At 47.8% G+C, this 27,839-nt stretch overlaps 2 protein-coding genes across 8 annotated transcripts in view; both read left to right on the top strand.

Annotated features, from left to right (window-relative positions):
* Positions 1–14,308, top strand: part of ULK1 (unc-51 like autophagy activating kinase 1) — a 78,180-nt gene extending 63,872 nt beyond the window's left edge. For 3 of the 4 annotated variants that reach the window (XM_048322551.1, XM_048322554.1, XM_048322553.1), the window contains exons 22-29: positions 681–796; positions 1,331–1,474; positions 4,016–4,203; positions 6,803–6,981; positions 7,122–7,240; positions 8,813–8,970; positions 9,181–9,316; positions 11,139–14,308. In XM_048322551.1, coding sequence (XP_048178508.1) covers positions 681–796; positions 1,331–1,474; positions 4,016–4,203; positions 6,803–6,981; positions 7,122–7,240; positions 8,813–8,970; positions 9,181–9,316; positions 11,139–11,194 — 1,096 coding nt within the window. In that variant the 3' untranslated portion in view covers positions 11,195–14,308. The remainder of the gene's footprint in view (positions 1–680; positions 797–1,330; positions 1,475–4,015; positions 4,204–6,802; positions 6,982–7,121; positions 7,241–8,812; positions 8,971–9,180; positions 9,317–11,138) is intronic. The other variant, XM_048322552.1, reaches the window with a different exon arrangement.
* Positions 14,309–18,944: 4,636 nt separating this feature from the next.
* Positions 18,945–26,278, top strand: PUS1 (pseudouridine synthase 1). Of its 4 annotated transcripts, none has more exons than XM_048323140.1 (6): positions 18,945–19,309; positions 19,782–20,006; positions 20,875–21,012; positions 21,282–21,384; positions 21,638–22,335; positions 24,386–26,278. In XM_048323140.1, exons 2-6 carry the CDS (start codon positions 19,791–19,793, stop codon positions 24,434–24,436), a joined length of 1,206 nt encoding a protein of 401 aa, XP_048179097.1. In that variant the 5' UTR covers positions 18,945–19,309; positions 19,782–19,790; the 3' UTR covers positions 24,437–26,278. The 4 variants fall into 4 exon arrangements, with proteins under 4 accessions (XP_048179097.1, XP_048179099.1, XP_048179098.1 ...); XM_048323142.1 differs by lacking the exon at positions 18,945–19,309 and adding an exon at positions 19,337–19,392; XM_048323141.1 differs by lacking the exon at positions 18,945–19,309 and adding an exon at positions 19,389–19,474.
* The last annotated feature ends 1,561 nt before the right edge of the window (positions 26,279–27,839 follow it).

The following is a 27,839-nucleotide window of genomic DNA, read 5'->3' as shown; positions in this document are numbered from 1 at the left end:
TTATCTGCTAGCCTTTGGATTGCAACCAGCTATGGTGCAGATTTTAAAAGTCTTCCTCTAGAGGGGCAGGCCATGGCCTGTATTTTTAAAAATGAAATATTATCTGCAGCTTCACACCATGTTTAGTGTGCAGAGTTTCATCAAGTGGGGATGCAGGATTTTGTTGCCAGACAAGCAGTCACTCAGATGCTTGGCTTCCTCTCTGTGGGGTCTGTCATGGAGGAGAGGCTGTTCTGGGTGTTCCTCCTACATCAAACAGTGGGCACAGGTCTTCAGAAGAGAGATCTGTTGGAAGGCCACATGCTGGCTGTCATGAGCACTGCAGGATAGAAAGTCACAGCTGCTGCTAAGTTTTTCTTACGTGCCTCTCTGCGCACTGCAGCTTTCCCCAGTGTTCTGGAGGAGTCCTCTGATACTAAATTTCATACCTTTCAACAAAAACAAATTGTGTTGTATTAATGTAGTGAGGCCTTGCATTACTGCAGTTAGTCGTGATAGTTTTGTGCTTTCTACAAGTAGCTGAAGGTGCTCCAGATGCTCTGTTGAAAGAGTGGTTTTTTCAGCTCCAGACTGTTTACTGTGTTAAGTGGCTGTGGACCAGGAATGGCACAAAGAAATGAAGTTAGCTGACACCTTGCACCTATTGACTTTCAGCATGATGTTGTATGTACTCTTTTTAGATCTCTGAGCACAGGCAGGCTCACTGACCTGCTTCTGAAGGCAGCTTTTGGGGCACAGATCTCGGAAGCTGGCAGCAGCGACAGCCTGAACAATGAGAAGCCAATGGAAATTGCAGGTAAGTGGGGAGGCCAGGCAGATCTGGCAGGATGTTCTGGGTTGGGGTTTGCATACCCCCCTCCTGCAGATGGGAGGCTGCTTTGCTGGTGGCTCTTGGCACAGGAAGCGAGTGCCGTGTGTGAGGAGTGCAGTGGTGTTTGCTTTCCCCTGCTCTGTGGGCTGTGTGTGCTGTGTAACTGCTGGATAGTGATGTGATTTTTGTAGGCAGGGCTTCCTCTTCTGGCTCGTTCTGAGTGCGATAACCTGTGGAAGTGGTGACGTGGTGCCAGGCGGCTCGAGTGTGAATGGCTCTGCAGGGGTGGGCGTTCTGGGCGTGCAGGTCAGGCAGCGAGGAGGGAGAGCAGCTGCAGCAGTGGCTGGTGCTGCCCAGGCTCTGTGCTGTGGCCTGTGTTGCTGGGGATGCTTCACTGGCCTGTGCTGGTACCCACTGTGTCCCAGGAGAGTCTGCAGGAACACACCCGCTGGGCAAGGCACCCGTGCTCTGAGTAACCTTCCTGTAATGCCGGTCTGCACCTTTCAACTGTCTCCCCAGCTCCCTCAGGTGCTTACGGAGGGACCCTGCACTCTGGTGCCCGGGCTGGGGGCTCTGCCAGCCCATCCCCAGTGATTTTTACTGTCGGATCCCCTCCCAGTGGAACAACCCCCCCACAGACCACGAGGACCAGGATGTTTTCAGGTAAAGGGCCGATACCTGCCTGTTCCAGTGGGAATGCCTGGGGGCAGAGAGATGTGTTGCATTCCTTGCTGCTGGGCACTGGTGATGGCAGAAGGCTGCTCAGAGCAATCTGTAGAGCTCAGCTGGTCTCAGCACCTTTGAGGTTCTTGTGCTGGCTCCTGCCAACCCCAGTTATTGCTGCTAACTGTTTGCACTGGCATTAGTGCCAGAGAGTGGTTTCCCAGTTCTGTAAGAGACAGACAAACTTCTACTTTATTGCTGTCTGCTTCAGGAATAGTGCTGCAGCTGTTCACAGAACCACTGTTGCTGAGAGGTCAACAAATGTAAAGATTGTGTTGTGTTCTGATTGTTCTCCCCATGGATTTTGGATGAGCTATAAAAGATGAGTGTGACTATCCATGCCCAACAATTTCAGTGCACAAGGACTGCTGCGAAAGGGCCAGGATGGCTCTGTGTGCAAAACTATTAGTGGTGTTACCTATGCTCTGAGCTGCTTAGGTAGGAGATGGGGAAATGCACTCCTGCTTGACAGATACTCCTTGTAAGACACCCACCAGTGCTCTGGCCTCGTCAGCCAGCAGTTGAGGCTGTGGTAATTGGCCCTTTTGGGATACAGTGGCTGGGAGTTGGAGTCTATGTTCAGTTTAAGAAAATATTTGGACACATTTTGATTTGCATATTTGGCTTGTTTGGTTTTTTGTCTTGGCTGTTCCTCATCTCAATGCACTTGACTCTATTGTTCTCAATTACTGCAGGGAAAGTTTGGATGTGACCATGAATAAGATGCTTGACTGGGATGGGGGGACATGTGGGCTCAGTTCCTGTGTATAACTTGCATTTCCATCCTAACTAAAACCACTCATGTCTTTGATTGTCTGGCAGGTTGGAACCACAGTTCTTTCTTTGTCTCGTTTATTTGGAAGGGGAGCTTTAAGACTCTTAAAAAGCGTGTGAGGGGCCTGTCGCACCGTGGGGTTACTGTCCTGGCTACAGCCTCCAGCTTCTCCTGCAATGTGATGGACAGAGGATTCAGGCTTCCTGTATTGCTTTTGCAGGAATAATGGCAATCTGGAAGCATATCCAGGCACCAGATTTTAGCAAGCTGATACTTGGGTGCTCAAGGGTCTGCCCAACAGTCAGGATGTCAGATGGGAGGCCTGGAATAGGAGGCTGTTGAAAGTGAACCTACAACAGACACACAGCGTTAGATCAAGGTGACCAAAGCAGTGCTGTAGGACAAGCTTTGTTTATTAGGCCTGTGAGGAACTCCTCATGTTATAATTAATGCATAAAGTTAATGGTGGAAAGGGGAGATTTGCAAGCTGAAGCTTTTCACCCCCAACTGATTGGACAAGCCATGAGTAAGGACAGTTCTAAAGGCAGAGCCTTTCTGTGAGGCATCATAACAGTTTCTGCAAACAGTCTCTTGGAATTACAGGGCATCCAGAATGAAATGTTGTTAGGTCCTCTCCTCTTTCCTGTCTCTGAGAGAACTGGAAATACTCTGCCTGTCTTTGATGATCCACTTAGCTTTGAAGCATTGCTGCCAACATGGAGAAAGCTTTGGGAAGAAAGGAGGCTGTGCCTTTCTACAGATCAGTTGTGCATTATTATATTGCTGAACCTTTTGAAAGCAGGGTAGGGCAGTAAAATTAAACTTGTGGTTAAAAGAGAAACATCTTTCTCCAAAGGACCAGTGACAGTGGAGAATACCACCTGGGTAGAATTAGCAGAGTGTTGGAGCTGGTATTGTCATCCCCCACAGACAGAGTGTTTCCCTCTGTGGCAGTGTGCCAGGGGTAGGAAGCCCTCTGGATGTGGTGAATGTCCTGTGAATACTCTGAGACAAAAACTCCTTTGTGCTCCTAGGGCAGATTCAGTGGTCAAGAAGGGGAAAAACTGATGGTGAGGGAATTGTCTGATGGACACCACACCTACAGGGTCTCCAGAATCCTGGGATTAGGGTCTTGACTCAGCTGGTCACTCATTCTCTGCCCAGCCTCTTATTTATAAAGAGGGGAAAGCAGAAGAGCAAGGATGTAATGGAAAGCTCTCCTGGCTTGCATGCAGGATGTTCTAGAACCATCACTTATCAGAGTGCTCATTCAGTGACAGTGACAGCAAACAGGCAGGGAGCCAGGGTTCAAACTGTGCTGTTCCTTGGTGGGGGAGTTGGCTATGACAGTGTATGATAAAGATCAGCCCAAGATGTTGTGGCAGGATTCAGAAAGGGTTTAGCCAAAAAAAAAGGGAAAATAATTTCTTCTGAATTGTCTCCATAAACGATCATCATTCTGGAAGGTGCTTTAAATCTGCCTGAGCTTGTAAGCTGGTTTGCCTGACCAGCTAAGGAGTTTATGGTGGGGAATGATTATTCTGCATCCAGAGTCCTTGCATCTTCCTCCAAAGTACCTCTTGCTGGCTTCTGTCCGACCCAGGATCCTGAATCCTACAGAATTGTCCTCTCTCCTGTGTGAGGAATGTCTACCTGTCCTGCCTTTAATACCTCCAGTTAATTCCTTTGTCTGTTTTTCTTCACAGTGGGGTCTTCCAGCTCTCTCAGTTCTGGAGGCTCCTTCAGCGGGAGGCACTTGGCGGTGGGAGCTGCTGCGGAGGCTCTGGAGGGCCCCTCGAGTCTCCGGTACACTTTTGCTGATCCCATCACTGCCAACCTGGAAGGTGCTGTTACATTTGAGGCACCAGAGCTGCCTGAAGAGACACTCATGGAGGTGGGTATATCCCAGGGGAAAAGCACAGGGGAATAAAAGTAAAGCAAATCCAGACAGCTCCATGCTTGTAGTCAACAGAGTTGCTTCCGAAGGTGGAGTAAACTGTTTCCAACAGAGCAAGGCCAATGCAGTGCTCAGAAAGCCCAGGGCATATTTAGCACCAAGCCCTTTAGTCCATGAGACAGCCCATGACTGAGGTTAAAATTCCCCATTTCCAAAGCTGACCTTGCAGGTTGGAAGATCAGTTATCCAATGCATTCTGTATTAAGGGCTTCTGAAGCAAACCTGCCTGCTTTGGGCCTCTCCCTTTTTAAAGGCTCAGCTTTAGTACTGGCTGACCTGAGAGCATAAGTAGCTCAGTGTGTCAGGTGCCTGCCTGCTGCACTTGCGGAGTCGGCAGTGATATGGTCTCTGCTGAAAGGACCTGAAAACAAAGTAAACCTGACACTTCTGTTCCTACTGGGGGTGGGGGGACGCCGTGTTCTGCACCAGAACAGCTGAACCAGATTGTGAAACTGAAAGGCTGCCAGGCTCCCCTTCTCTGCAGGCTGAAGCAGAGCAAATGCTGTTATAGCTAGATATATTTGAAATGTAGGTCAGGCTGCCCATTTGCAGTGGAGGTGGGAGGCAGATCCAGTCACGCTTTTGGCTCTGATTGTGATACCTCCTTGGGCTGTCTGGGACTGGAGAAGACTCTTTGTGTCTGATACTTGCTGGTGCTGCTGAAAAGCCCAAGATACCAACAGAGATGTGCATACTTTGTTTTAAGGATGTGCGTTTGCTCTTCTACTTCAGATTTTGTTGAGCTCATTTTTTCTGTCAGTTCTGCATTGGATTGCATTTATTGGCTTCATTACCTGTAAAGCCACAGGGCAAGGGCTTCCAGCAATGACGTGATCACAATAGCAGTCGGTTTAACTGAGCATCCTACCTGTGTGAGGTGACAGAAGTTTGGGGCCCCGCCAGGTGCCACCACTTCAGACACTGGTCTGCAGAGGAGTGTCCTAAGGAAGTATCAGTTGATCTTGGAATAGCACTCAGCTTTTCTGTCTGTAATGAGTCATTTGGCTTCAGTCCATCGTTTCTGTTGAGCACAGTAATCCATTTGCATGTCACAAAACCTTTACAGCAGATTTCAAGACCTGTTTGTGCTCTGTGGAGTTGGCCAGAATGCAAACCTGGCAGGTTTTCTGATTTCTGCTCATCTTTCAGGGCACTGAAGTCGTACTGTTTAAGTGCCCTTGTTTATCTTGAGCAGCGCTGTTGTGTTCAGATGGGTGGTTCTTCCATCTTTTGTAAAAGTTTCTTTAGGTGCAGATGAGGCACACTGGAGGCTGGGGTTTAGTTTCTTTTGCAGTGCTCTAAATACAGAGATGGCTGTGGAAGATTTGTGATGGCAAATGAGGCCATAAATGCCAGCACAGTTAACAGAAGCTGCCTGTAGGCAGAGGAAGGACTGCCTGTTGGTTAGAGATAGGAGGCTGAGACCTGCAAGATCTCAGCAGTTTCCTGCTCTGCCACAAACTTCTTGTATGACTTGGTAATTACTTAATCTCCAAGTTCCTCCTCTGCTTTTAAAGAAAATTGAGGAGGATGGAGATAACACTTCCTCACCGTACTGGACTGTCCAGGTAGCTAGGTAGTGGGAGGAGAGATTCATATTCCAGATAGTCAAAGCTGCCTGAGCAGCCAAGTGCCTGAGCCAGTAAAAGAAAGAAAGAAGCTCTCAGATCTTGAGCATGGGGGTTCTGTTAAATTCATGTAGAAAACATCCTTACCAGCCCCCTTTCAGAGAACTGAGCCTGTGAATCTTTGAAGACCAAGCAGGTTACCCACTTCTCAACAGAGTACAAACAATGGAGTTAGCATCTGATTCAGGCAGCAATTCACTTTGCAGACCCACAAGCATTCAGTTTTTCCACAAATACTAACTTCCCAGAACTGGTTGCATTGACTTAAGCAATGCAGCTTCCCAGAAATGGGATAATCCCCTTTGATCTGTAATAGAAGAGGAAAAACTACTCTGAAATGACTGCAGCACTTGGTGTGAGCACTTCCCTCACCAGCTGGACAGGAATTGCAGAGAAAAGGTTGTCCTAGCTCTCTTCTCAGAGAACCCCACTCAGGGCTCACTGCACTGAACTGGGAGGGGATGAAGACTGGGATGTAGGGTGGGAGACACTTTGTTGGCAGTTTTCTATGGTGTAGGAGGTTGTCGCTCTCATGAAATCCACACTGGCATTGCTGTAGTGGGAACAAGAGCTGTGCCTGTGGTGCAGATGGTCTCTCCTCCTTCCTGCTGATTTCTGAAAGAATCCCACAGAGCTGGGATCCTTCTTGGGAAGGGAGCTTGTAATTTTAGAGTAAGTCTCACCAGGTTCTCCAGGGAGCTGTCTAGAAATTTCTGGCCTGGGGCTGTAGCTGGCTGCTGTTACTGTGGAAGAGGAACCAGTGCAGGCTCCAGGCTGAGTTTGGCCCAAAGCAGAGGTGTAGCAGGGTCTGGGGGTGAGGTGTTGTTTCTGTGAGATGGGGGTGGGTTGCTGGCACAGCTCAGGTGAGCAGCTTTCCCTGTAACCCCCCCTTGGCATCCCTTCAACAGCAAGAGCACACGGACATCCTGCGCAGCCTGCGCTTCACGCTGGCCTTCGTGCACTACGTGATGGAAATCGCTGCTCTGAAGGGCAGCTCCAGTGACATGAGCAGCTCAGTGACATCTGAGTACCAGCTCCAGGAGAGCGTGGTGGCCGACCAGATCAGCCTCCTGAGCCGGGAGTGGAGGTAAGGACGGGCAGAGCTGCCCAGCTCCCAGGGCTTCTGTCGCTCCCTCCCACCCCACACGTCCTTATGTACCCGCAGTCCTTGGGGGCACGGAGCTGCTGTCACACTGATCTGTCTGCACTGCACTGCTTTCTTTGCAGCTATGCAGAGCAGCTTGTGTTGTACCTGAAAGTGGCGGAGCTTCTGTCCTCGGGGCTGCAGATGGCCATAGAGCAGATCAAAGCTGGCAAGCTGTGCCTCTCCTCCACCGTCAAGCAAGGTAAGAGGCTGCTGCACTCAGGGGGCAAAGGACTCACCTGGAATGGAAGTATTAAAAGTGTCACAGAGGGTATGGAGTGAGTGTGAACCCCACTGGGGTGGTGGGAGCTCATTTGTGATTGTCCCCTTGTGCAGCCAGATCTTTATTCACACTGAGAACGTTCCCCTCTTCACCTTGACTTTATGTCTCAGAGCTATTGTCGTGCTCCTGTGAGACTCTTCACTAATTGTGAGGGGGGGATGTATCTTATCCGATTCCTTGTATATCTCTGTCTCAGGTGCTTATTTGTACTTGATGTAAGCCCAGCTTAATTACACAGTGCATGTCCTAGGAAGTGCTTACTTGGCAAAAGAGACTTGTCCTGGCAGCGATGATTTTTCAAGTGAAACAAAAACACAGGAAGTGAAGTACTGGTAATGCCAGAGTCACTTCTTTGCTGGTGTTACAGCCTTACATTTGCATCTGGCTGGCTGTGGTGAGAGCTGGCTGTGAGTCAGTGATCAGAAAAAATAATTTTAAAACTCCCATTGTAATATTACTGAGGGAGCTTTTTGAAGCACTTGAAATACTTGACCCACCAGCCACCTGGTGAGATTTGTCTTTGCAAGTATTTGTGCTGCCTTGGGATGGGGTGTAAAAAAATGGATGTTAAATATGATGAGCACACATACGTTGTAGCAGGCAGTGTGGAGCAAAATACACCAGATTTAGCTACACATCTTCCACAAGTTCAGGCTAACAGGAAAGTTGTCATAACCCAAATAAATCACTCATTTTCAGAGCAGATTGCAGCTTCTAGATTTGTAGTGTCATTTGTCCTTCAGTGTGTGGGAATTGGGCAAGGCTGGCTTGTCTTGTCTCATGCAGCGTGGGGATTTTCAAATGTGCGTGTAGGAGTTAGTACTCATCAGATGTTGGTGGGAGTTTGTGTTCAGTACTCTGCGTAGATCATGCCATGTAGCTAGGGAGACTCAGCCGTGGCATCCCTTGCAGTTTTGGATTGTTATTTAATTGCTCAGAGTCATATTTGATTCCTGATTCTCTATTCCGTAACCTTCCCGTGCGAGCTGCCGTGGTCCGGGAAAGGAGTGGCCTTTCACGGGCATCCATGTCTTTTCTCAGTGGGACAGCAGAGTCCCAGGAGAGATTCCCTTGCTTAGTCAGTGCTGCTGATCCACACTCCAAGAGCTCCCACGTGTGAGCCAAGCACTCCTTCACAGCACATCATCACCCATCAAGCAGCAGAAGCTCTGTATCTGCTGCTGGTGGTGTGTGAGACATCCTGTACAGAGCAAACTGCTCCTGCCTTGTGACAGCTGAGGGAAACAAAAATAGGCCTGGCCTCAGGTGAACCAGAGGTGTGTAGGAGTTGCCATGTGCAGGCTTATAACTGGTGAAGGTGACAGAGGAAAGGGAAAAAACCCTCTTGGTGCAGGGCTTTCCTGCCAGTCCCTTGGTTTTAACATAACCCTGTTGTCTCCAGGTTAATCCTTCAGGGTCCTGCACGTGGAGATGGGGAGGCACGGGGAGAGCTGGAAGTAGTGCCTAAAGCATTTCTTTCTTTTACTGTAGTTGTGAAGAAGCTGAATGAGCTTTACAAATCCAGTGTATCCTCCTGCCACTGCCTCAACATGAGGCTGCAGAGATTCTTCTTGGACAAACAGAAGCTCATGGATCGGATCAACAGCATCACTGCAGAGAAGCTCATCTTCAGCTACGCTGTGCAAATGGTAAAAATCTCACAGTGCCTGGGACTGGGGTTAGCACAGAGCAGTGTTGGGCATTAATGGTTCCTGCTGGTGGCCTTAGCAGGTGGTTTCCCTCATGATGCTCCCCTCTGGAGGCTGGGCAAGTGGGCTGTCCACGCAGCTGAGGGGCCGTGCTGGGAAAGCTGGATATGCTCTGGCAATAAGCTCTTGGCATTGGGTTGTTGCCCTCAGGTGCAGTCTGCAGCCCTGGATGAGATGTTCCACCACAGAGAGGACTGTGCACAGAGGTACCACAAGGCTCTGCTGCTCATGGAGGGGCTCCTGAACATCATCACTGAACAGGGGGACATAGAAAACATCAGTAAATGTGAGTATTTGGTGACTTTCTGGTTTTTTCCCCGAGAACGTGTGGGATTTTTAGCTGCATGATCAGAAACTTCAGGTCCCAGCACCATTTTTTTCCTTTGGCTACATCTTGGTGGACACAGCAGAGACCTCTCAGCTTGTTACAGCTCCTCACAGCCTGGCCTCCTGCTTTTCCAACAGAAAAACTTAGGAATGCAGGTCCCTGTTTCGAGCCACATTTTGAGAGCTTCCCATGCAGAGCAGTTGCCAGCACTTTGTTGGAACTTTTGATGTGTGAAAGAACTCTCTGAAGGAAGTGGTTTGGCAGCAGCCGAGGCCTGGGGTTGGTTTCCAGCTGGAACCATCCCTTTGAACAGAGCACTTGGGAACATGAACCTGCAGTGGCTGCAGGGCAGAGATGGCTGGTCAGCACAGCAAGGGCTCCTTCCAGCACATGTCTGAACCAGGACTGCTCACCTGCCTGGCTCCCCAGCCCCGAGCCTGGCTGGGAAGGCAGCAGACACAAACTCTTCTCATCAGCAAGTGCTTGCTGTAGCCGCGAAAGCTGAGCTCTGACCTGTGTGCTGTCGTTGGGCCTCCTCTCCCAGGGACTCTGCTACTCTGAGCTGTCCCCTCCCATACTCTCCCTGTCCCCTGAGGGGTGCTACTCTCCATCTGGAGGGGAAAGGACTGACTGCTCTGAGCGTGCTTTCCCTGCACTTACGGCTGGGGTTCAGTCACCTCTGTCGCCTCTCCCAGTGGACGGTGGGAAGAGGGGATGGAGAATGACCATCATCTATAGGGGCAGCTTGGCTTGGCCTGGGCTCTGCTGCACCACAGCTGTCCCAGCAGTGTCCCTGTGGCCACAGGGGGGGCCACAGCTGGCAGACCATGTGCCTGTCCCCTCTGCTGGCCACCCACTGCCTGCCTCGGGCCAGCATCCAGAGCACTGGACGGCTCTAGTTGTCTGTGGAGGCAGAGCTCTTGGATAGGTAATGAGGGAAGAGATCTCTGGCTCCCAGGCAATCAGTCAGTTAATCATCAGCAACTTTCACAGCTGACAGGAGGCTCACTGAAGGAGAGCAAAGGGAAATGGGGAGGTGGTGTGTGGTACTGGAGGGCTAACTGAACGAGGAATACTAAGTAGTTTCTCTTGTGCTGTTTCTTACCAAACCTAGATCCATCTTTTGATCCAGAGATACAGTTGATGCATGTAATAGATTGCTTTTCCCAGTTGTTATCCTGGTATTGCAAGTTCCAGCTTCCTGATTGAGCTGTTCTCTGATAGGCAGTAGTGGGTGTGTTTCATTTTAGATCTCAGGTCAATGATTACATATTTCTGAAAAGTAAAATGATGAACCTAGAAGTACAGCAAGTGTTCCTATGAGAGGTGTGAATTCCACCAAACATTTTGCTTTGAAAGATTCTTGGGCTCAGGTGAGGAGAACGTGGCACTGATGATGCTGGGTGGGCTATGTCCCAGTGTAAGCCAAGGCATATGACACTGGAGGCCCTGAGTCATTTTACCTACTGGCAAAAGCTGCTCCAATAACTGGAAGTGAATAAATTCTTCCTGATGATACCTCTGTTAGAACTGCTGCCTCCCAGCTTTCACTGTCAGATCTCTGACTGTTCAACCTTTTGACCTGTCCCTTCCCAGCAGGGTGTTCCTGGTCAGGTCATCACTGGCCTGATTGGTACCTGGTAATGACTCTCGAAGTGCTGCTTAGATTTGTTGAAATTCTACTGTCTGTTTTTCCTTCTTTGTTCAATCTCCAGTCATGATCTTTATACTGCCAGGAAAAAAAGAGAAGCTGATTGCTTGTGCTGTTTTTTTTCCTCAGGTAAGCTGTGCATCGAGCGCAGGCTGTCAGCTCTGCTGTCGGGGTTCTGTGCCTGATCTCAGTGGTGTTGTCCTTCACACACCTCGCCCCAGCTGATGGTTTTATTCCTGACAGCCTGTGCTGTGGTGGAAAATGATTCTGGCAGTAGGACACCTGGAGGATGAACTGCTCACTGTTCTGTACTTGGACGTTTTGGGAAGTTGTTCCACAGACTCAGATTCCTTTGTGGGGACATGCGACTGCAGCAAGCACAAATACTTCCCTGCCCGAAGGCCTGAGCGAAGACATAGCTGATGTGGAAAGGTCTCCCTCGTTGTCAGAGGGGGTGAAGGATAGAAGTCTGCTTCTTCCCAGCACTTTGAAGGATAAGACTGCTGCCTATCCCTCTTGCTTAAGAACAGGGTATTCCAGTGCTGTGTCCATTGCAGGCAATGGATGTGCTGAAACTGCTGGCTTCAGTTGATGTCCGAGTGTGTCAGACATAAAGGCCAGTTTGTGTACTTTCCCCTTCCCAGCTGAGAGCCAGGCATCTTCAAGCTCCCTGGCAACTGGAGGCTCCTCTCCACTCTCTCCTTTGTCCTTTCTCCTTGTGTTTATGCCTTGGAGTGCTTGGAGAGGAGGGAGTTGGCATTGTGAAGTAGCTCCCACCTCTACAGACTTGCTGAGTGATGCAGAGGACATGCAGCTGCTGGGAAGCTTGGAAATCCCATGGCTGCTGTGTGGGCTCCCTGTCTGCCTGCCTGGATGGGCAAACAACACAGGGAAAGGGACTGTGCAGGAAAACAGGAGGACAACAGAAAGTGTCACACTCCTGTGTTCATAAGAAGCCAAAATGAATCTGTTCCTCCCTTGGTCCCCAGGCTCAGTGGGATCAATGTGAAAGACTCCTGGCTGTTGGGCTCGGCCTGTCAGCACGTACCTACCTGGAGGAAGCATTAGCGCTGTCCTGCTTTCAGCTGTTGGCTCAATAACCCCTTTCCTGGAGCCCCCCAAACTGAAAACACTAGCTTTGTGAATCAAAGGAGCACTTTACACACTATGGGAACTTTGAGAAGTTGACTTTGCATCACACAACAACCCAGGAACATCACGACTGTTAGGAATGCTGTTCTTTTTATTCCTTTCCTTGCTTCCTGGTTGTTTTATTGCACTACGTGTGTGCGTATATTAATATGTATTCCTAAGAGTGAATATATATTGATATTGATATGGTTTGTGTGTAACTGTACGTATTTAACTGTACTGTATCTCGTGAGTGTGAGGCAAAGAGCACTGCAGAGTCTGTGCTGTTCCTCCTCCACACCAGGCAAAGCTGACTTGCAGTCTGGCAGTACCAAGATTTGTTTTTTATTTAAATGTTCTTTTAAGGACAGTCATTACAAAGCTCCGTGCTTTTTAAGAGCTGAAGAACAGGTGTTAGGATCCCACACACTTGGAGATGCATTTTGTAAGAAGTTTTATTTGCTGCTTTGTTTTTGTTTGTTGGGGTTTTTTTTTTATAAAGATATCTCGTCGCGTTCAGTTTTATGTTCAGCATTTCTTTCAAGGAGACTCTGTAGCCAAATGTGACTGCGGGTGTGAGTGGCTGGAGTTCTGGGTGAGGCTTCGGGTGCTGTGAGCATGTGTGTGAGAGGGGAGCTGCCTGCCTTCCATCTGTCTGTGAGAGCATGAGTGTGACGTTCCAGAGTTGTGGCAGTATTGTGGTAGCGCTGGGCAGAAAAGCATCTTTGAAAGCAACTCGAAACCTCAGGCTTAGTTTTTGGGGATCTAAAACTATTTTGCACATGGTGGTTAAGTCCTCATTGCTTTTTTTTTCCTCTCAAGATTGGCACGTTCAGTGTGATATTTTACAAGGGTTTCAGGAGCAACTTCATGGGCTTTGGAGCTGGCACCGCGTTTGGCACCATGGGTGTTTCTGTTCACAGAGCAGAAATGCCAATAAAGAAATATAAAAATATTTCCAATTGCCCTGACCAGGGAAGCTTAAGTGTAGCTTTCACAAATGCTTCAGTATTTGGCTCACAGTCTGCTGCTTCTGTGGCCGTTTGTGCTTGTGCCTGGGAAAAAAAAAGGAAAAATAAAGAAGACAGAAACAACCAACCCCCCGCAGCCTGTTGTGGACAGAAATGCTGAGGAGACCCAGACTGCTTCTGAAAGGCTTTGGCCAGCTGTGCAAAGGGCTACGCTGCAGGCGGGAGCACTGGGAGGCAGCACGGAAGCACCAAGCCAGGACTGACTCTGCAATACCAACCCCTGCACCCCAGAGCCTCCCGGCACAGCCCCCAGGGGCTCCTGGCCAGGAGAGGCCCAGCCCGGGATCCACGTCTCTGCCCTAGTGAGCCATGTGTGTGGCAAGCTCAGCACTAACCTTCCAGCTGTACTTAATTACTTGAATGTATCAAAATCGTCCACATTCAATGTATACAAATATATATTGCTCCAAAAAAAAAAAATAATTGTGGTTTACAGACCTACAACCAGTATATATGTATGTGTTTGTGTATATACATGCAAGGCTGTGTGTGTGTATGTGTGTGCATGGGTAGAGATACACACACAAACACAAACGTGTATATATATGTTTTTTCTCTCAATACTTGAAACTTAGCCACTGTGCTTGAATTAAAAAAAAAAAAGAAAAACTAAAAAACCATCAAAAAACCAACAAAAAACCCACACAAAATAACCCCAAAAATAGGGGAATTAAAAAAAAAAAGAAAAACAAAGAAAAATCTGACAGGTGATTTATTTTGCCATCACTTTGGTGACTTTCTTTTTTATCTAACTGCATGTAGCGTGAAACCAACTTTTTTGGTGAAAAATATTTATTGCTTTGTAGACAATAAGGTATGCAAAAAAAAGGAAAAAAAAAAGAAAACACCCCAAAAACCAACCCCCAACCATTGCTGAAGTTGCTAGTGTAGTCCACCTGCTATTGTCATGGCTTTGTTGCTGTTGCAGCGTTTGTGTCTGGCGTCTTTAATAGATTTCAAGAAACCTCAGTCTAATTACACGTACCTTCAGGTTTGTGAGAGCGTATGATGATGTTCTTTATAAGGTAATGCTTGATACTTTGTCAACATTTTTTATTTGTGTTTTGTGTGACTTTTTTTTTGGCTTTAAATTGTACAACACCAATTTAAGACAATAAAATTGATTTGAAATTGTTAGTGGCCTGTTTTCAGTCCTTCATTCCAGTTCATGTGGCATCTGAGTTAGGTCTTTATAATGCCTACCAGCCTCGACTTTTGGGGCAAAAAAGGGCTGTTGCCCCCTTATCACAGCAGGTGAAGCTTGGGACAGAAAAGCCACCTTGCCTGAATCCACATGAAACCTGTGAATTTGGGAAAAGTTGAAGCCAATTGCTGGGTGAGAGCTGTAATTGCTGGTTTCTCTGTCCATATTACCTGTCCTCTCCTCCTGCAGTGGTTAGGAACTGTCACAAGTTGATTGCAGACCCCTCCCCAGCCAGTTGGATGCTTAAATTCCATCCATATTTCAGTATTTGCGGGATCATACTGTCCGAGTCGGCAGGCTTGTTGCTGAACAAGAAAGGGACTTGAAGTGTGATATCATCATGTGTTTGTACTCACTGCAGTTTTGTTTTTTGAACAGAGCAGGCTCATGGCTTAGAATTCTCTTGCCCACGTAGCTTTGCAAAAAGTCACTGAACATGGCAAAAGGGACAGTGAGGATGCTGAGAGTGTTGGTCCTGTGAAGGACGGGCCCCTGCTCTGTCTGGATTGGAATGCTCTAGGAGGAAAAGCTAAGCCCTGCATCTGGGGCTGGGGAGAGGTGCTGAATTTACCAGTCCAGTCCTTCCATTCTTGCAGAAATTTCAGCAACACAGCTGCAAACTTTCATGAGCCAAATACTGTAATTGCACCCAACATTTCCCAAAACTTGCTGAACTCTGTGTGTTACTGTTGCCCGTGAGCATCACTGGGGAAAGTCCTGCCCACCAGCCCCTGTGTGATGCAGCATCACCCCACAGTTACTGCACAGTGTTGTGGTTTTGTGAGAAAAAATCTTCTTTCAAAATCACCATTTACCAAGAGCTGGAATTGTTTGGTTTTTTTCTTGCTCTGCCCTGTTTATAATGTCTGTTTCCTGCCCCTGCCTTTCCCACACCAGGGAATTGCTCTGTGAGAACAGTCCTGCCTGGAAATGCTGGGCTCTTTTTGATGCTGACTCACATGCAGGGACAGTCAGTCCCTTCTCCCTGCGGAGCTGCAGCACCATCAGTGCTGGGGACAACTCTGAGAAACTGGAGCTCTGTGTGGTGAAAATGCGGTGGTACAACCTGGGCAAGAACCCACGGCAGCCCTTGGAAAGCTGGTCAGAGCTAAATAATTAAAAATGCTGCTGTTGCTTAAAGTTTGACAGCTCAGCACACTTGGGTCTTTTTTGAGGGTTTGGGGAGTTTTCTTTGTTGTTTTTTTTTTTTTTTAACATTTTTTCCGTTTTGTGGAAAACCCTCATGTATATTTGTTCCCTGCAGCATGGGATAGCAGTAGAATATATAAATGTAAAAGTTTCTGATGCTGAGGGTGAGGGAGGGGGTTTCTTTTGAAGCTGCCCATGAAGAATTTCAAAGGTTCAGGTGTAAACACTGTAGCCAAACAAAAGAGGGACCACTGTGTGTCACATGCCTGTGTGGATAGAGACATCTCTGCTGAATGCATGGGACTCTCACAGGCAGCAGAGCAGAGGGGGAAAGTGCTAGCAGGGAAAACTTCAACAACAGAAATACACAGTCTCTTCTAAAAGCACTGCACCATGGGACCTGGATAGTTCAAAAGCACCAGTGGAAATTGCACAACTTTCTAGATGTCGCCTGTGACGTCATGCTGCTGTTGATTCTAGGAGAAAACAAACCTGAGCAATTCTTCCAGGGCGTTTGGCTTTGTTCCCGCATTTTATATTTAGTTGTTGGTAAGTACGTCAGCAAAAACACGCTCATTCAACTCTGAAAGACCAGAGGTGACAGTGACATCAAGGAAGCAGAAACGGGTGGGTGTGTGTTGAACCAGGGCGATACAAAGATCAGTTATTCCGCTTCCAGCTCTTTTAAAGCTTTATTTCACGAGGAGTTAACTCCTTCACAGCACATTTCAGCATTCTGGTGTTTAACTCGACGTTGGCTTCTCTGCAGTGGCCCACTGTGCCTGGTCACCTCACACTCCAGGGAGGGTTTTTGCTGAAGGAGGGGAAGGGTTGTGTGCAGGGAGACAATACCCTGGCGTCGCTCTGCAGGGCAGGAGCTAATGCTCTCCAGAGAAATGCTAGCAGTTGGATTTATTTAGATTTATTGCCATAAATGTAGCACTGAGCATGGGTGCCATTCCCTGGGTGAGGAATAGCACGTAGTGCAGAGATACAGACTTCCCTGGGACATTTCTTTCTAAAAACAGCCGTTTTAGGGACAATAGAGTCAGAACCACCCCCCCTCCTGGGAGCTGGAACCTGGCAAGGGATTTGAATGCTTTCAGAAAACACGTTAAATAGTGTATTTCTAAGAAGGAGCTGAAGCAAATGTCAAACACAGGTTTCCCCTTACCATGGACAGAAGATAACTGAGTTCCCAAATGTGCACAATTTTTCTTCATGTTTCCAGCTAATGCCCAATACACAACTGCCGGGGAGGAGCAGGATAAGGTGCTCTTTGTCCCTTGAGTTCAGCATGTCACCAGTTCCCAACATGGATGTAAATGGCTTTTAACCACAACGTTTGGCATCTCCTGAACTTCTAGTGCTATGCAGCAAAGCCCTTAACTCACTAAAGATCAGTTTAGCAGTTTTTTCTCCCCTTTAACAGAAAAAAATTGGAAAAAAGTGTCTTTCAAAACACAGTGTTTCCTTGGAGCCTTTTTCATTGATTTAAAAGGAATTTTCTCTGTGAATTGAAAGCAAATCCTCTTGAAGTAAATCTCTCCTTTTTCAAAGCAGGCCTTGGGGAGGAAGATGAGGAAGTTGCTGGGGTGACATTGCCACAGCAGAGCAGGAACAGGCTGCTCAGGGAGGGGACAGCCCGCTGCAGTGGGGCCATGGGCCCTGCTCTGCCAGCCGGAGGCGACAGCCCGCAGTATCCCCAGGCTGGGAGGAGTGGGAGCTGCGTGCCAGAGGTGCCTGGCAGGGGACAGCTGTGGAGCCAGGGCTGTGCGTGTTCCCAGGACAGGCAGGGAGGTGCCGGTTCGCGTTGCCAGAGCCCCATCTGCAGGCGGCCGCCGCCCGGGCACCCCGCGCAATTTGGGGTGAAGAGTGACACTGACATCGTTACGAGAATTAAATTAACTGCCTCAAAAAACATGCCAACCCCCCGTCCTGCAGCCATGCTGCTCCCCGCTCGACAAAGGTCACTTGTCTGTGAGGCCCTAGATGGTTGGTACGTAGAGAGTTTTGACGATGCTGATTTTAGTGCCGAGCGAACTCGAGACCTCCTTGAGCGTCTGCCTTCCCATCCTTGAGAGTCTGACTCCCCCAGAACGCACCAGCAGCAGCAACTCTGACAAGTCACTTCGGTTTCTCCTTGCTTTTGGTAGCAAGATAAAATAGATAAATCTTATATAGGTCTTTCAAGATAAAATAGATAAGTCTGAAAAGGGAAGAGCCAGTATGTGCTGTGGCAGGTTAAGAGCACAGCTTGTGCTGCCTGCTTTGAAGCTTCTTGGCTGCTCGTAGAATGGGTAAGGAACTGGGATACCAAAGCTTTTTCCCTCATGGGATATCCATGCAAGTCTTTCTCCTATCCCATCACTGTTTTCCATATTGCCTTCTTCCCTCTCTCAAATTTACTGAAATGAGCCAAACTCAGAAATCAGGGCAGGGAAGGAGGAGGAAGGGATGTGGTGGACAGACAGTGCAATTGCATAAGCTCCACTTCCTAAGGAAATGAGGCAAAAAAAGATTCAGACACCCTGGTTGCACTGATAGAGAAATTTGTATTCCTGTTTCTTTTGGCAGCAGCACTGCACTGTGACGGGCCATCTTTTATCACTTCTCTAAACAAAGTGCAGCTGGGACCCTGTGATAAATCTTCCCATTGCTCTATCCCGCTCCTGAAATAACTCAGAAGTGTCAGTTCAAAAAAGGACGTGCTGCATTTCTTCCCCTTATTAGCTGAAATAACAGGTCTGCGATAATCTGGCCAGCTTGGAAGTGTCAACCCTTCCATATTCCATCTGAATGGGTAAATGGAGCTCTCCTACACTAATCTCGCAGCGTGCCAGGGAACCCACATCCTCACTGGATAGCTCCATCCTACAGAGCACTGGAGAAAAAACTATTCCAGGTGCATTTGGCTTTTTGGGAGGTACGTGCTGTGGCTTGGTAAGGGCTCCTGTTGTGCTCAGCTTCCCCATGAAGTGCATCACTACAGATAAAACTTGCCGCACAAAACATGAGCACGAGGACTGCGTGAGCAAGCTGGCTGGAGGAAAAACTGAGGGGAAGTGGGAATAGAGAGGCCCATGCTCGACACTGGCATGAACAGAAGGTGTGTGGAAAAGGGATCCAATGTGAGATCCCTCTGGGAAGGGAACCGTGAGCTTTTTCTGCAGACCTGTGTACCCTGTGAACTGTTCCCTCCCCCTTGTCCTCCCCTCACCGGGACTGTAGTGCTGTCAGTGCCTGTTTGCCCACGGATAAGGAAAAACGGGCTGCTTTACTTACACAGCCACCATGTACCACCGGAATGTATTTGTTCGTTTGCCTTTTCCCCTGCTCTTCCTTGATTTAACAATCTGCCAGACTTTTTGCGTGAAAGCCCGTGTGCGGGAGGCGGGGCTGAGCAGGGCAATACCTCACCCTGGTCACTGCCAGCACTGGAGCAGGGCGAGCTCTCCCGGCTGGGAATCCCGGAGCAGACCTGGCTCTACACGCCATCCCTTTTTAGCCTCAGAGGGAGATCCGGGAAGGGCTCGGTTTGCTGTACGGAGCCCTCACGGCGCTGCCCTCACGGCGCTGCCCTTTTTAGCCTCAGAGGGAGATCCGGGAAGGGCTCGGTTTGCTGTACGGAGCCGTCACGGCGCTGCCCCTCACGGCGCTGCCCCTCACGGCGCTGCCCCTCACGGCGCTGCGCTGCCTTCGCCCTTCCCGCCGTGTCCCCGCGCGGCCGCCGTACCCGGCGCACGTGTGTGTCCCGCGCGGCGGCGTCGCTCCGCAGCGCCCGTGTAAGTGGCGGCGGCGGCGGGCGCGGGGCTGAGGGCGGCGGCCGCGGCCTCTCCCGCCCGGCGGATCCGGGGACGATGCTGCGGTGGGGGCTCAGGGTCGTGAGCTGCGGCCTCTCCGTCCCGGGGAGCGCGGCGTGCGCCGGGCCGTGGCGGCGGCAGCGCAGCGTGGGTACCGCTGGGCCCTGCCGCACCCCGCCCTGCTCTGGGAACGGACCGGGCCGGGTGGGCCCATCGCCACTCGCCCTGCCGGCCTTCCCAGCCGGCCCGCCGGGTGTCCAGGCAGCGCAGGCCCTGCCTTCCTTCTCCAGGGAATGGTGACACGGTCTAGGGGGAGGGACAGTGGTGCTCGCCCTTCCTGCCTCCGACTTGTTCATGTGCTGTCCCTTTCTGGGCCCCGAGGGATGGAGCTGTCGCTTTCTGCCCGAGTTTCATGCCATTCGTGCTCATCCCATCTGTGGTTGTTTTCCTGCAGGTTCTTAAAATGGCTGAGGACTTAAGAGCAACGGTTTCCAGCCAGACAAAGAGACTCAACAGCAGCAGCGAGGTGATTCAAAGGCTGGAAGAAAACGGGCATCAAAACAAAAGGTTGAAGGGTAATGCGGATGAGGAAGATGCAGAGGATCAGAATAAGAAGTCACCCAAAAGGAAGATTGTGCTCTTGATGGCATATTCTGGGAAAGGCTACCATGGGATGCAAGTATGTAGTTTGGCAAAGCAACATATCCAGCTTATTTTTTGTTTTGGAGTCTGTTAGGTTTATAACTGCAGTCACAGTGCCTGGGTAGGGAAACAGTTGAGCATTTGCAGTGTGAAAAGCTGGGGCAGGAACAGTGTATGGATGGATTCAAATGGCTCGGTAGTAACTTAATTTTAAAAAGTCAATGGTGCATCTCTGATGATTGTAGGGACTGTGCTTTGTCATAGCACCAGACCTGCCCGTGCAGGGTGCTCTGTGACACAGAGCTGGCAGCGAGGGTGATCCTGCTCCATCTGCTGCTCCTCTCCACGTACTGCAAGCTCCATACACTTAAGGAATACTTCAGAAGCTCCAAGGAATGACTGACAATCTTGCACACAGACAGGGAAGGGAGCCTTTTCTGTTTGTACATCAAAGGAGTTTTGTTCACCAGCAGTAAAACCTCATGCTTACAGGCACATCAGGTGAACTGAGCAGAAGAACCCAATCTAATTTCTAGAAGCAGAATTTGCAAAGGCTGGGTTTGGAGCAGCAGCTGTTAACTTGCAGGCACTGAGACAGTATTTCATTGGTGCTCTTTCATGCAGTTGAAGGAATTGTCAAAAAACTCCAGAAGTGTTGCACAGTGAAATCAGAAATGAGCCTTTATTTGCCGTAACAGTAACAGCTAAATAAGGATGATGTTTTATTAACACTCCCTTGTAAAATACAGTTAGTTTTGTTAGAGAATGGCAGTGCTCTTTAGGCTGTGAAGGGAAGTCTTTTAAAGAATTTCACAACAATGTGTGATTAACAAATTTGCTGTCTTCAGTTATCCAATTACTACTATTTGTTCTATTCCTTATTTTTGCTACATATTTCCTCTTAGAGAAATGTGGGATCTTCACAGTTCAAGACAATTGAAGATGACTTAGTCTCTGCCCTTGTTCAGTCAGGATGCATCCCAGAAAACCACGGGGAAGATATGAAGAAGATGTCTTTCCAGCGGTGTGCTCGAACAGATAAGGTACATTGGGTAGGGGCTGTGCTCTCCTAAACTCTGGGGTTTGCACACCACTGCTACTGGGATGGACTGGTAAAGCATTGTCCAGAGGGAGATCCAGCAGCAAGTGCTACTCACAGTGAATGTGGCTTGAAACTTCTCCTTTTGTCCACTGTTAAACTAAAGTACAAGCAAATAAACTTGTTATTCAGCTATTTCAATTCTGCAGGTGCTATCCCAGAGCTTCCAAAGTACGTAATTATGTGGGGTTTTGTGTTTTATGGTTTTTACAGGGTGTGTCTGCAGCTGGGCAGATTGTATCACTGAAGGTCAGGCTAAGAGATGACATCTTAGAAAAGATCAATAATCATCTTCCTTCTCACATCAGAATTCTGGGTAAGAGTACTGAAATGGGCAGAGAAAATGTTTTCAAGAGAAGCTTTCTCCTGCAGAAGGTCTCTCCCTTACCATTATAATTTTACTTACAAGTGGTTTAGTTTAACATGCTTCTGTTAGCTTAAAATTGGTGTTCTCTTAAATCTATTTTTTGTTTGTGTTTTACTTAAAAAATATTCCTGTTGGTAGGAGTGAGATCACAATCAATCTGTAACCTACTGATTGAAAAACCTAATGTCACTTTTAAATCCAGGCCTGAAGAGAGTCACTGGGGGATTCAATTCCAAGAACAAATGTGATGCCAGAACCTACTCCTACATGCTGCCAACATTTGCCTTTGCCCATAAGGACCATGTTGTGCAGGAAGAGCTTTATCGGCTGGACACAGAGACCCTTGAAAGGGTCAATAAACTGCTGGCCTGCTACAAAGGGACACACAACTTCCACAACTTCACGTCCCAGAAGGGCCCCAGGGACCCCAGTGCCAAGCGGTACATCATGGAGATGTACTGTGGAGAGCCCTTTGTCAGGGAAAATATGGAATTTGCGGTGATCAAAGTGAAAGGTCAGAGTTTCATGATGCACCAGATCAGGAAGATGATTGGGCTGGTGATAGCAATTGTGAAAGGTTATGCTGCTGAGTCCATCATGGAACGCAGCTGGGGAGAGGAGAAGGTCGACGTCCCCAAAGCCCCAGGACTTGGGCTGGTTTTGGAGAAAGTACACTTTGAAAAATACAACAGGCGTTTTGGGAATGATGGGCTGCATGAGCCACTGGAGTGGACACAGGAGGAGGAGAAGATTGCTATTTTCAAAGAGCAGTACATCTATCCTACCATTATCAACACGGAAAGGGAGGAGAAATCCATGGCAAACTGGCTAAATACCCTCCCCATTCACGACTTCAACTCGTCTGCTGTTGAGATGCAAACCAGCAACAAAAACTCAAAGGTAATGACTGAAGCCATTATTTTACAAATGGAAGCTGTCAAGTTGAAGAAATGTCTCTTCCCTTTGTAACGTTCTTGTTTTCCATGAATGTGCTGCGGAAGATGACAGTCATCTGGAGTGTGAAATGTGTATAATCTTTTCTGTCTTTGTGCACTTGATGAACTTGATGAGCAGTGGAATGAACTGTACAAAGAAGTGTTCTCACAGGGTTTTACTGGGAGCAGTTGATGAGGGAGGAAGGAAAGCTTTAAGCACAAGCAATTTGCATAATCATAAACTGGCAACAAATTATGGACACATTGCGAGCCTTTGGGGGTCTAGGTTTCAGGATTCCTTTAAATACCTGATGGCTTTTTGTATTCTCTGATTTTGGGCTAATTCTCATTTTGTGTAATTCCCTGTTACCAGATAAGGTTTGGGATTAGGGAAATTTAGGACCAGTTCTTTTAAATAAATCTGCCATGAGCTCGTAATAGGGCCATTAGATCAGCTACTGAATAACTGGGATATTGTGGAATTGGATTTGTGGCAACAGCAGCTCCTGTGAGCTGTAAGGTGCGATACAACAAAGGTGTAGAATACACTTTCAGCAAAATGGAAATTTCAGTTAAAGGCTGGCATGTCCTTGAGGGATGAATGATGGGCAGGGCTAAAACTTCTTTGCAGTTGAACTCAGAAGAGAATAGTGACCTTTTTTCATATAACAGAGTCCTTAAAATTAGCTTTATTTTGTGTAGCAGGTGGAGAATATTAGGTTTAATGATGTCTCTGCCTTTTTTTTTTTGCTTGAGTTCAAGAGTTTCAACACATAACATAAAACTTACAGCCTTGTTGAATAGCACAAGCAGGATACCATAAATTTCTCAGGATTATTTTTTCTGAGTTCTGGAGCAGTGGGAGGGGTGTTTGTGACAGGAGGTCACGGCAAAAGCCACGTTAGCTTGGTTAAATGAGACCCAAAGAGACCTTGTGGCTCGGAGTCCTTCACCTGGTGATGTTGGCAGCACTTGGTGCTGCCAGGTTCCCAATCTCTGACATGTTCCTGGCAGGATGCAGGTTCTGCTCCCTGCAGATAGACCTGACCAAGTTTGGGTTTGGCTTCACAGTTAGCACAAGCTGTGTGGGAAGGATAAATAAGGCATGATATGACAGACTCTGCTGAGATTTTGCAGGCTGTTTGCACTTCAGTGAGCTGTGCTTGCTGGTATGAAGTCAGCTGTGTGAGTGTCTTGGAATTTGTTTTGTAGTAAGATATTAAACTGCCAGTGTTAAATTTGTGGGATTTGGTGTTTTCAGCAAGTGGTGGTGAGGGAAAGAAAAAGGAGTAACTAAAGACATGTGGTCTGTAGACATATACCATGCTAGCTTCTCTTTATAAAAATACTTCGATAGCAGTCATATCAGTTAAAATACTTACTTAAAAAAATACATAAACTCCCCAAATTAATTGCACCATATTGACCTACTCCTGAAGGAGTGGCTCGCAGAGAAGATCTCTGACTTCCAACTTCCTTGTAAGTTTCTAAGTTTGTAGTTTTTCTTTAGTACTACTTTGTGCAAGTGACTTCACTTTTAAACAAGTGTTAGTGAGCCCTGGCATATCTGCAATACAGGTTGGACATAAATTCTCTGCAGCAGACAAAATTCTCAAATCTGGCTTTAGACAATGTAAAAAAAGTTGCTTTTGAGGGACTTGCATAAAAAAACAGTTAACTTGTCTCACCTGCATTTATTTTAAATATCAGCATTTCATGTTGCTATCTCACTTTTATGTTTCCCACATACTGCAGGTTGTAATTATGGAGTTGTAAATTTAAGTGAGAAGAAATTTCCTCTGCTGGCAATTGTAATCCAATGTGCTTTTTTTGCTACAAGAAAGCATCATTTGCCACCAGAAATTTACTACAATAGATGGGTCTAAGACATGAAGTTGGGATCCAGGACTATTTTCTTATACTTTTTGAGAGGTTTAAAGCCAGTATCTTTGGTTTAGGTTGGTCTGTGGATGTAAATGCAGTACTGATAAACCATTTCCCATTTTTCTTTGCAGAAGAGCAGCGATCCCGAAGGCAGTGATGGTTGTGGCGATGATTCTGACTGAGCCAGCAAGTGGCTGGACGTGGGACCCTTGCTGCTTGCACTTCCCTTTGTCTACAAAAAAGTGGCCTTTCTAAATCCAAGAATCCAGTGAAGCAGGAGTTTGGGTGCTTGCAGAACGAGAACTGGGTGCCCAGGAGAAATTGGGTGGGGAAGACAGTGCAGCAGAAAAACCAGAAGCTTTTTATACCACTGATCGATTCACCTGACTGATATACTTGAAAACAGTGTAGTGAGAAAGCAGCTTCCTAAAAGAATCTTGAAATGCAGGATATCTTAACTGCTATTTGAATAATGTTTTAATTATGTTTACTTGGAAAATAGTATTTTAAATATGTATCATCTCTACATAAAGGTGGGGCAAATCATTTTAATATACTCTTTTATTATTAAGTTACGACTTCATGAGCTTTTGGGGTTTTTTTAATCATTTATCTTTACTTAAACTGAATCTCTAAGCACCATTAAGCTTATTTTCTATGTTATCCATGGTTTTCCTATGGAATAACATAAATGACCCTGAGATTAACTCAGTTAGTTAAGAGTGTGGTGCAAAAAATGCCAGGGTTGTGGATTCAATCCCTTTATGGGCCATTCTCTTAGGAGTTGGACTCAGTGATTCTTGTGGGTCCCTTCCAACTCAGAATACTCTGTGATTTAGACACGATGGGTTAGGAGCTCATTATTGTGCTGACTGCTGTGAACTCTTTTGGTATTGAAACAAATTTCTGTGTTTTCTAGAGCTTTTCAGGTCGAAAAGATAAATGATTCCCTACTCAGTGAGAGGGCTTCAGTTTGGAATGGGCTGAACCATCCATTCCAAGATGAGACCTTTTCTGTGGAAGGTGTCATCCTCCCAGCATTGCCCTCGTGCTTGGGCAGGTTCAAGGATATAAATCCACAGCTCCATGTGTAGTTGGGCCTTCTCTGCCTGAGGTGTAACCCGGAAATCCTCTTGAGCCATCTGCAGGATCCAGAGTTGAATCGGCTTGGCATGTGTGAAAGAAATGGTGCTGAATTCTTCTGGGCTTTAATCAAGCCTGGATGTGTGAACTCTTCAATCCCATCAAGCTGCTCAGAATGAGGAACGTGTGCAATGATATGGGAAGCACATGTCTGAGCACTGCCATCCTCTGGGAATCGATTTTAATTTTCTGTGTTTCCAGGAATTGTGTACTCTGGAGTTCATGCTCCTTTTTTCCATCAGTGGTTTAACTTCTAGTTCTTATTTCCAACTCGCCGTGGAGGTGGCGGAAGAAATGACACCCTCCTGCCTCACCAGCCTGCAGAACACTACTGAAGGGTTGGAACAAGGCTCCAAGCATTTGGATATTGGCACAAAGGCTTGATACACTTCCCTAGCCGAGTCTGTGTGGAGACTTGCTTTGTAATATGGGACTTACTGAAAATGAGGAGCCAACTCTTCATTCTCACATTTAGTGGTATTTGGCCAAAGCCTTTAATTTTATGGTTCCTTCTGGAATTATTCTTTTGGTTTTGCAGGGGTTTTTTTTGGGTTGGTGAGGATTTTGGGGGATTTATTTGGGGCACAGCTGTCCTTTAAAAAAGGATTCCCATGTTCATTTTATCTGCATTTTCTTTAGAGCTTTATATTTTATCATGAAGGTGTTGCTCGATTTTATGAGAGCAAGTGTGTAGAAGTGCTCTGGAGAGGGTCTCTGCCTGGATTTTTATTTATATCCCTTGCTGGTCCATAATATTGACCCACCCTGCATTATCTTCTATCCAAAGCTCCATCTTTCTATGCCTTTCAATCTGAAAAAATATTACCTTTATCTGCTTATAATAAAGGCACCAAAGCTGTGATATGCACCACAGTTGGAAACCAAGGAGAAAATTTATTTGGAGAGAGAAAAACCATTAACAACAATAGTAATAATAACTACTTAAAGGTCGCGGCTCCCCCCTCTGTGCGGGTGGGGAGTGCTCCCCCCCCTTCCCGGTGAGAGGCGAATGGTATCGCCGAGCGCCCGGAGGGGCGGGGCCGCCCGAGGGCGGGGCGAGGGGCGGCCGTGAGGGGGCGCTGCGGCGGAGCGCGGCGGGGCCGGGGCGTGAGGGGAGCGCGGGGGCGGGCCCGGGGATCAGGGGGTGGCACGGGGGGTGCGGGTGGTACGGGGCGGCACAGGGTGTGCAGGCATGGTAGGGGTGTGCGGAGCGGGCCTGGGTGTGCAGAGCGGGTCAGAGCGTGCGGGGGTGGCACAGGGTGTGCGGGGATGGTAGGGGTGTGCAGAGCGGGTCAGAGCGTGCGGGGGTGGCACAGGGTGTGCGGGGATGGTAGGGGTGTGCAGAGCGGGTCAGAGCGTGCGGGGGTGGTGCGGGGACACTATGGGGGTGGTACATGGTGTGCGGAGCAGCTCAGCGTGTGCGGGGGTGGCACGGGGGAGTGCGGAGCGGGGACAGGGGACATCCGTCGGTGGCGGAAGGTTCGTGCCGGTGCGGAGAAACGCGACACGAAGCGATGAGAGGGGCCAGGGCACCGCGCTCCCGGTGCTGGCCGCGCTGCCGAGCCCCGCGTTAGCGCCTGCTCTGTGCCGAGACAGCGCTGATAGCTCGCGTACCGGGCTGTAATGTCCTTTACAGCATGGAGCATCCCGCCCCTCTGCGTTATGAAACGGGAGCTCTGGACCTGGGAGGAGTGACACCAGACATCACCCTCCTGTCACAGCTTCCGTCATCTCCCGTGCGTGTGACAGAACCGGCCTCTCTCCGTGACTGCAGCCCATGAGTCCGTGGGATGGAGAAAGCCTAAAGCTTGACCATCCTGCATCTTCTTCAAAGTACAAACATGCCCAGTCCAGATTCAGGATGTGCTGCAGGAACTCTCCGTGTCTGACTGCTAGAGATAAAGCAACTGGAAAAATCTGTTGGGATGATAAAGAATTCAAGTGGTTAATTTGGGTTAAAAGGTCAGTCAACTCCCTTTATAGTTGTGCAGGAAGCAAATCTGCAACCATAAAACCCATTCCATAGGAAAATAAAGTGAATGTAAAATTTAAATCAGAGGTAAGAGTGGATAGAGCTTGGGAAGTGGTAGTCCAATGCACCGTTTTATTGATAACGAGATACTTTATTAGGTTAACTTTATTTCAGTTCCAAAATAGTACTTCACAAAGAGACTCATAATTAGTTCTGACAGCAATTAAAAAAAAAAGTCACAAACTTTAAAATAATGCTGATACGTCTAGTGCATATATTAATGACTTATGATTAAGTGTAAGTTTTAAGCTTTGTAATTAAAGATAATTGCTTTAATGAGCTTTTCTGTAATTGTAGCCTTATATCTAATACCAATTGTTACATGTTTTAAAAACCCTCTGGAGAAACTCTTAGAGATCCTAGTAAGTGCTGCACATCTCATTTTCCATGCATTGGGTTTAAATTTGTAC

This window comes from Corvus hawaiiensis, chromosome 18 (genome assembly GCF_020740725.1).
Source record: "Corvus hawaiiensis isolate bCorHaw1 chromosome 18, bCorHaw1.pri.cur, whole genome shotgun sequence".
Taxonomy (NCBI): domain Eukaryota; kingdom Metazoa; phylum Chordata; class Aves; order Passeriformes; family Corvidae; genus Corvus; species Corvus hawaiiensis.
The sequence above is the reverse complement of the archived record's forward strand: the minus strand, read 5'-3'. Positions and strand labels throughout refer to the sequence as shown.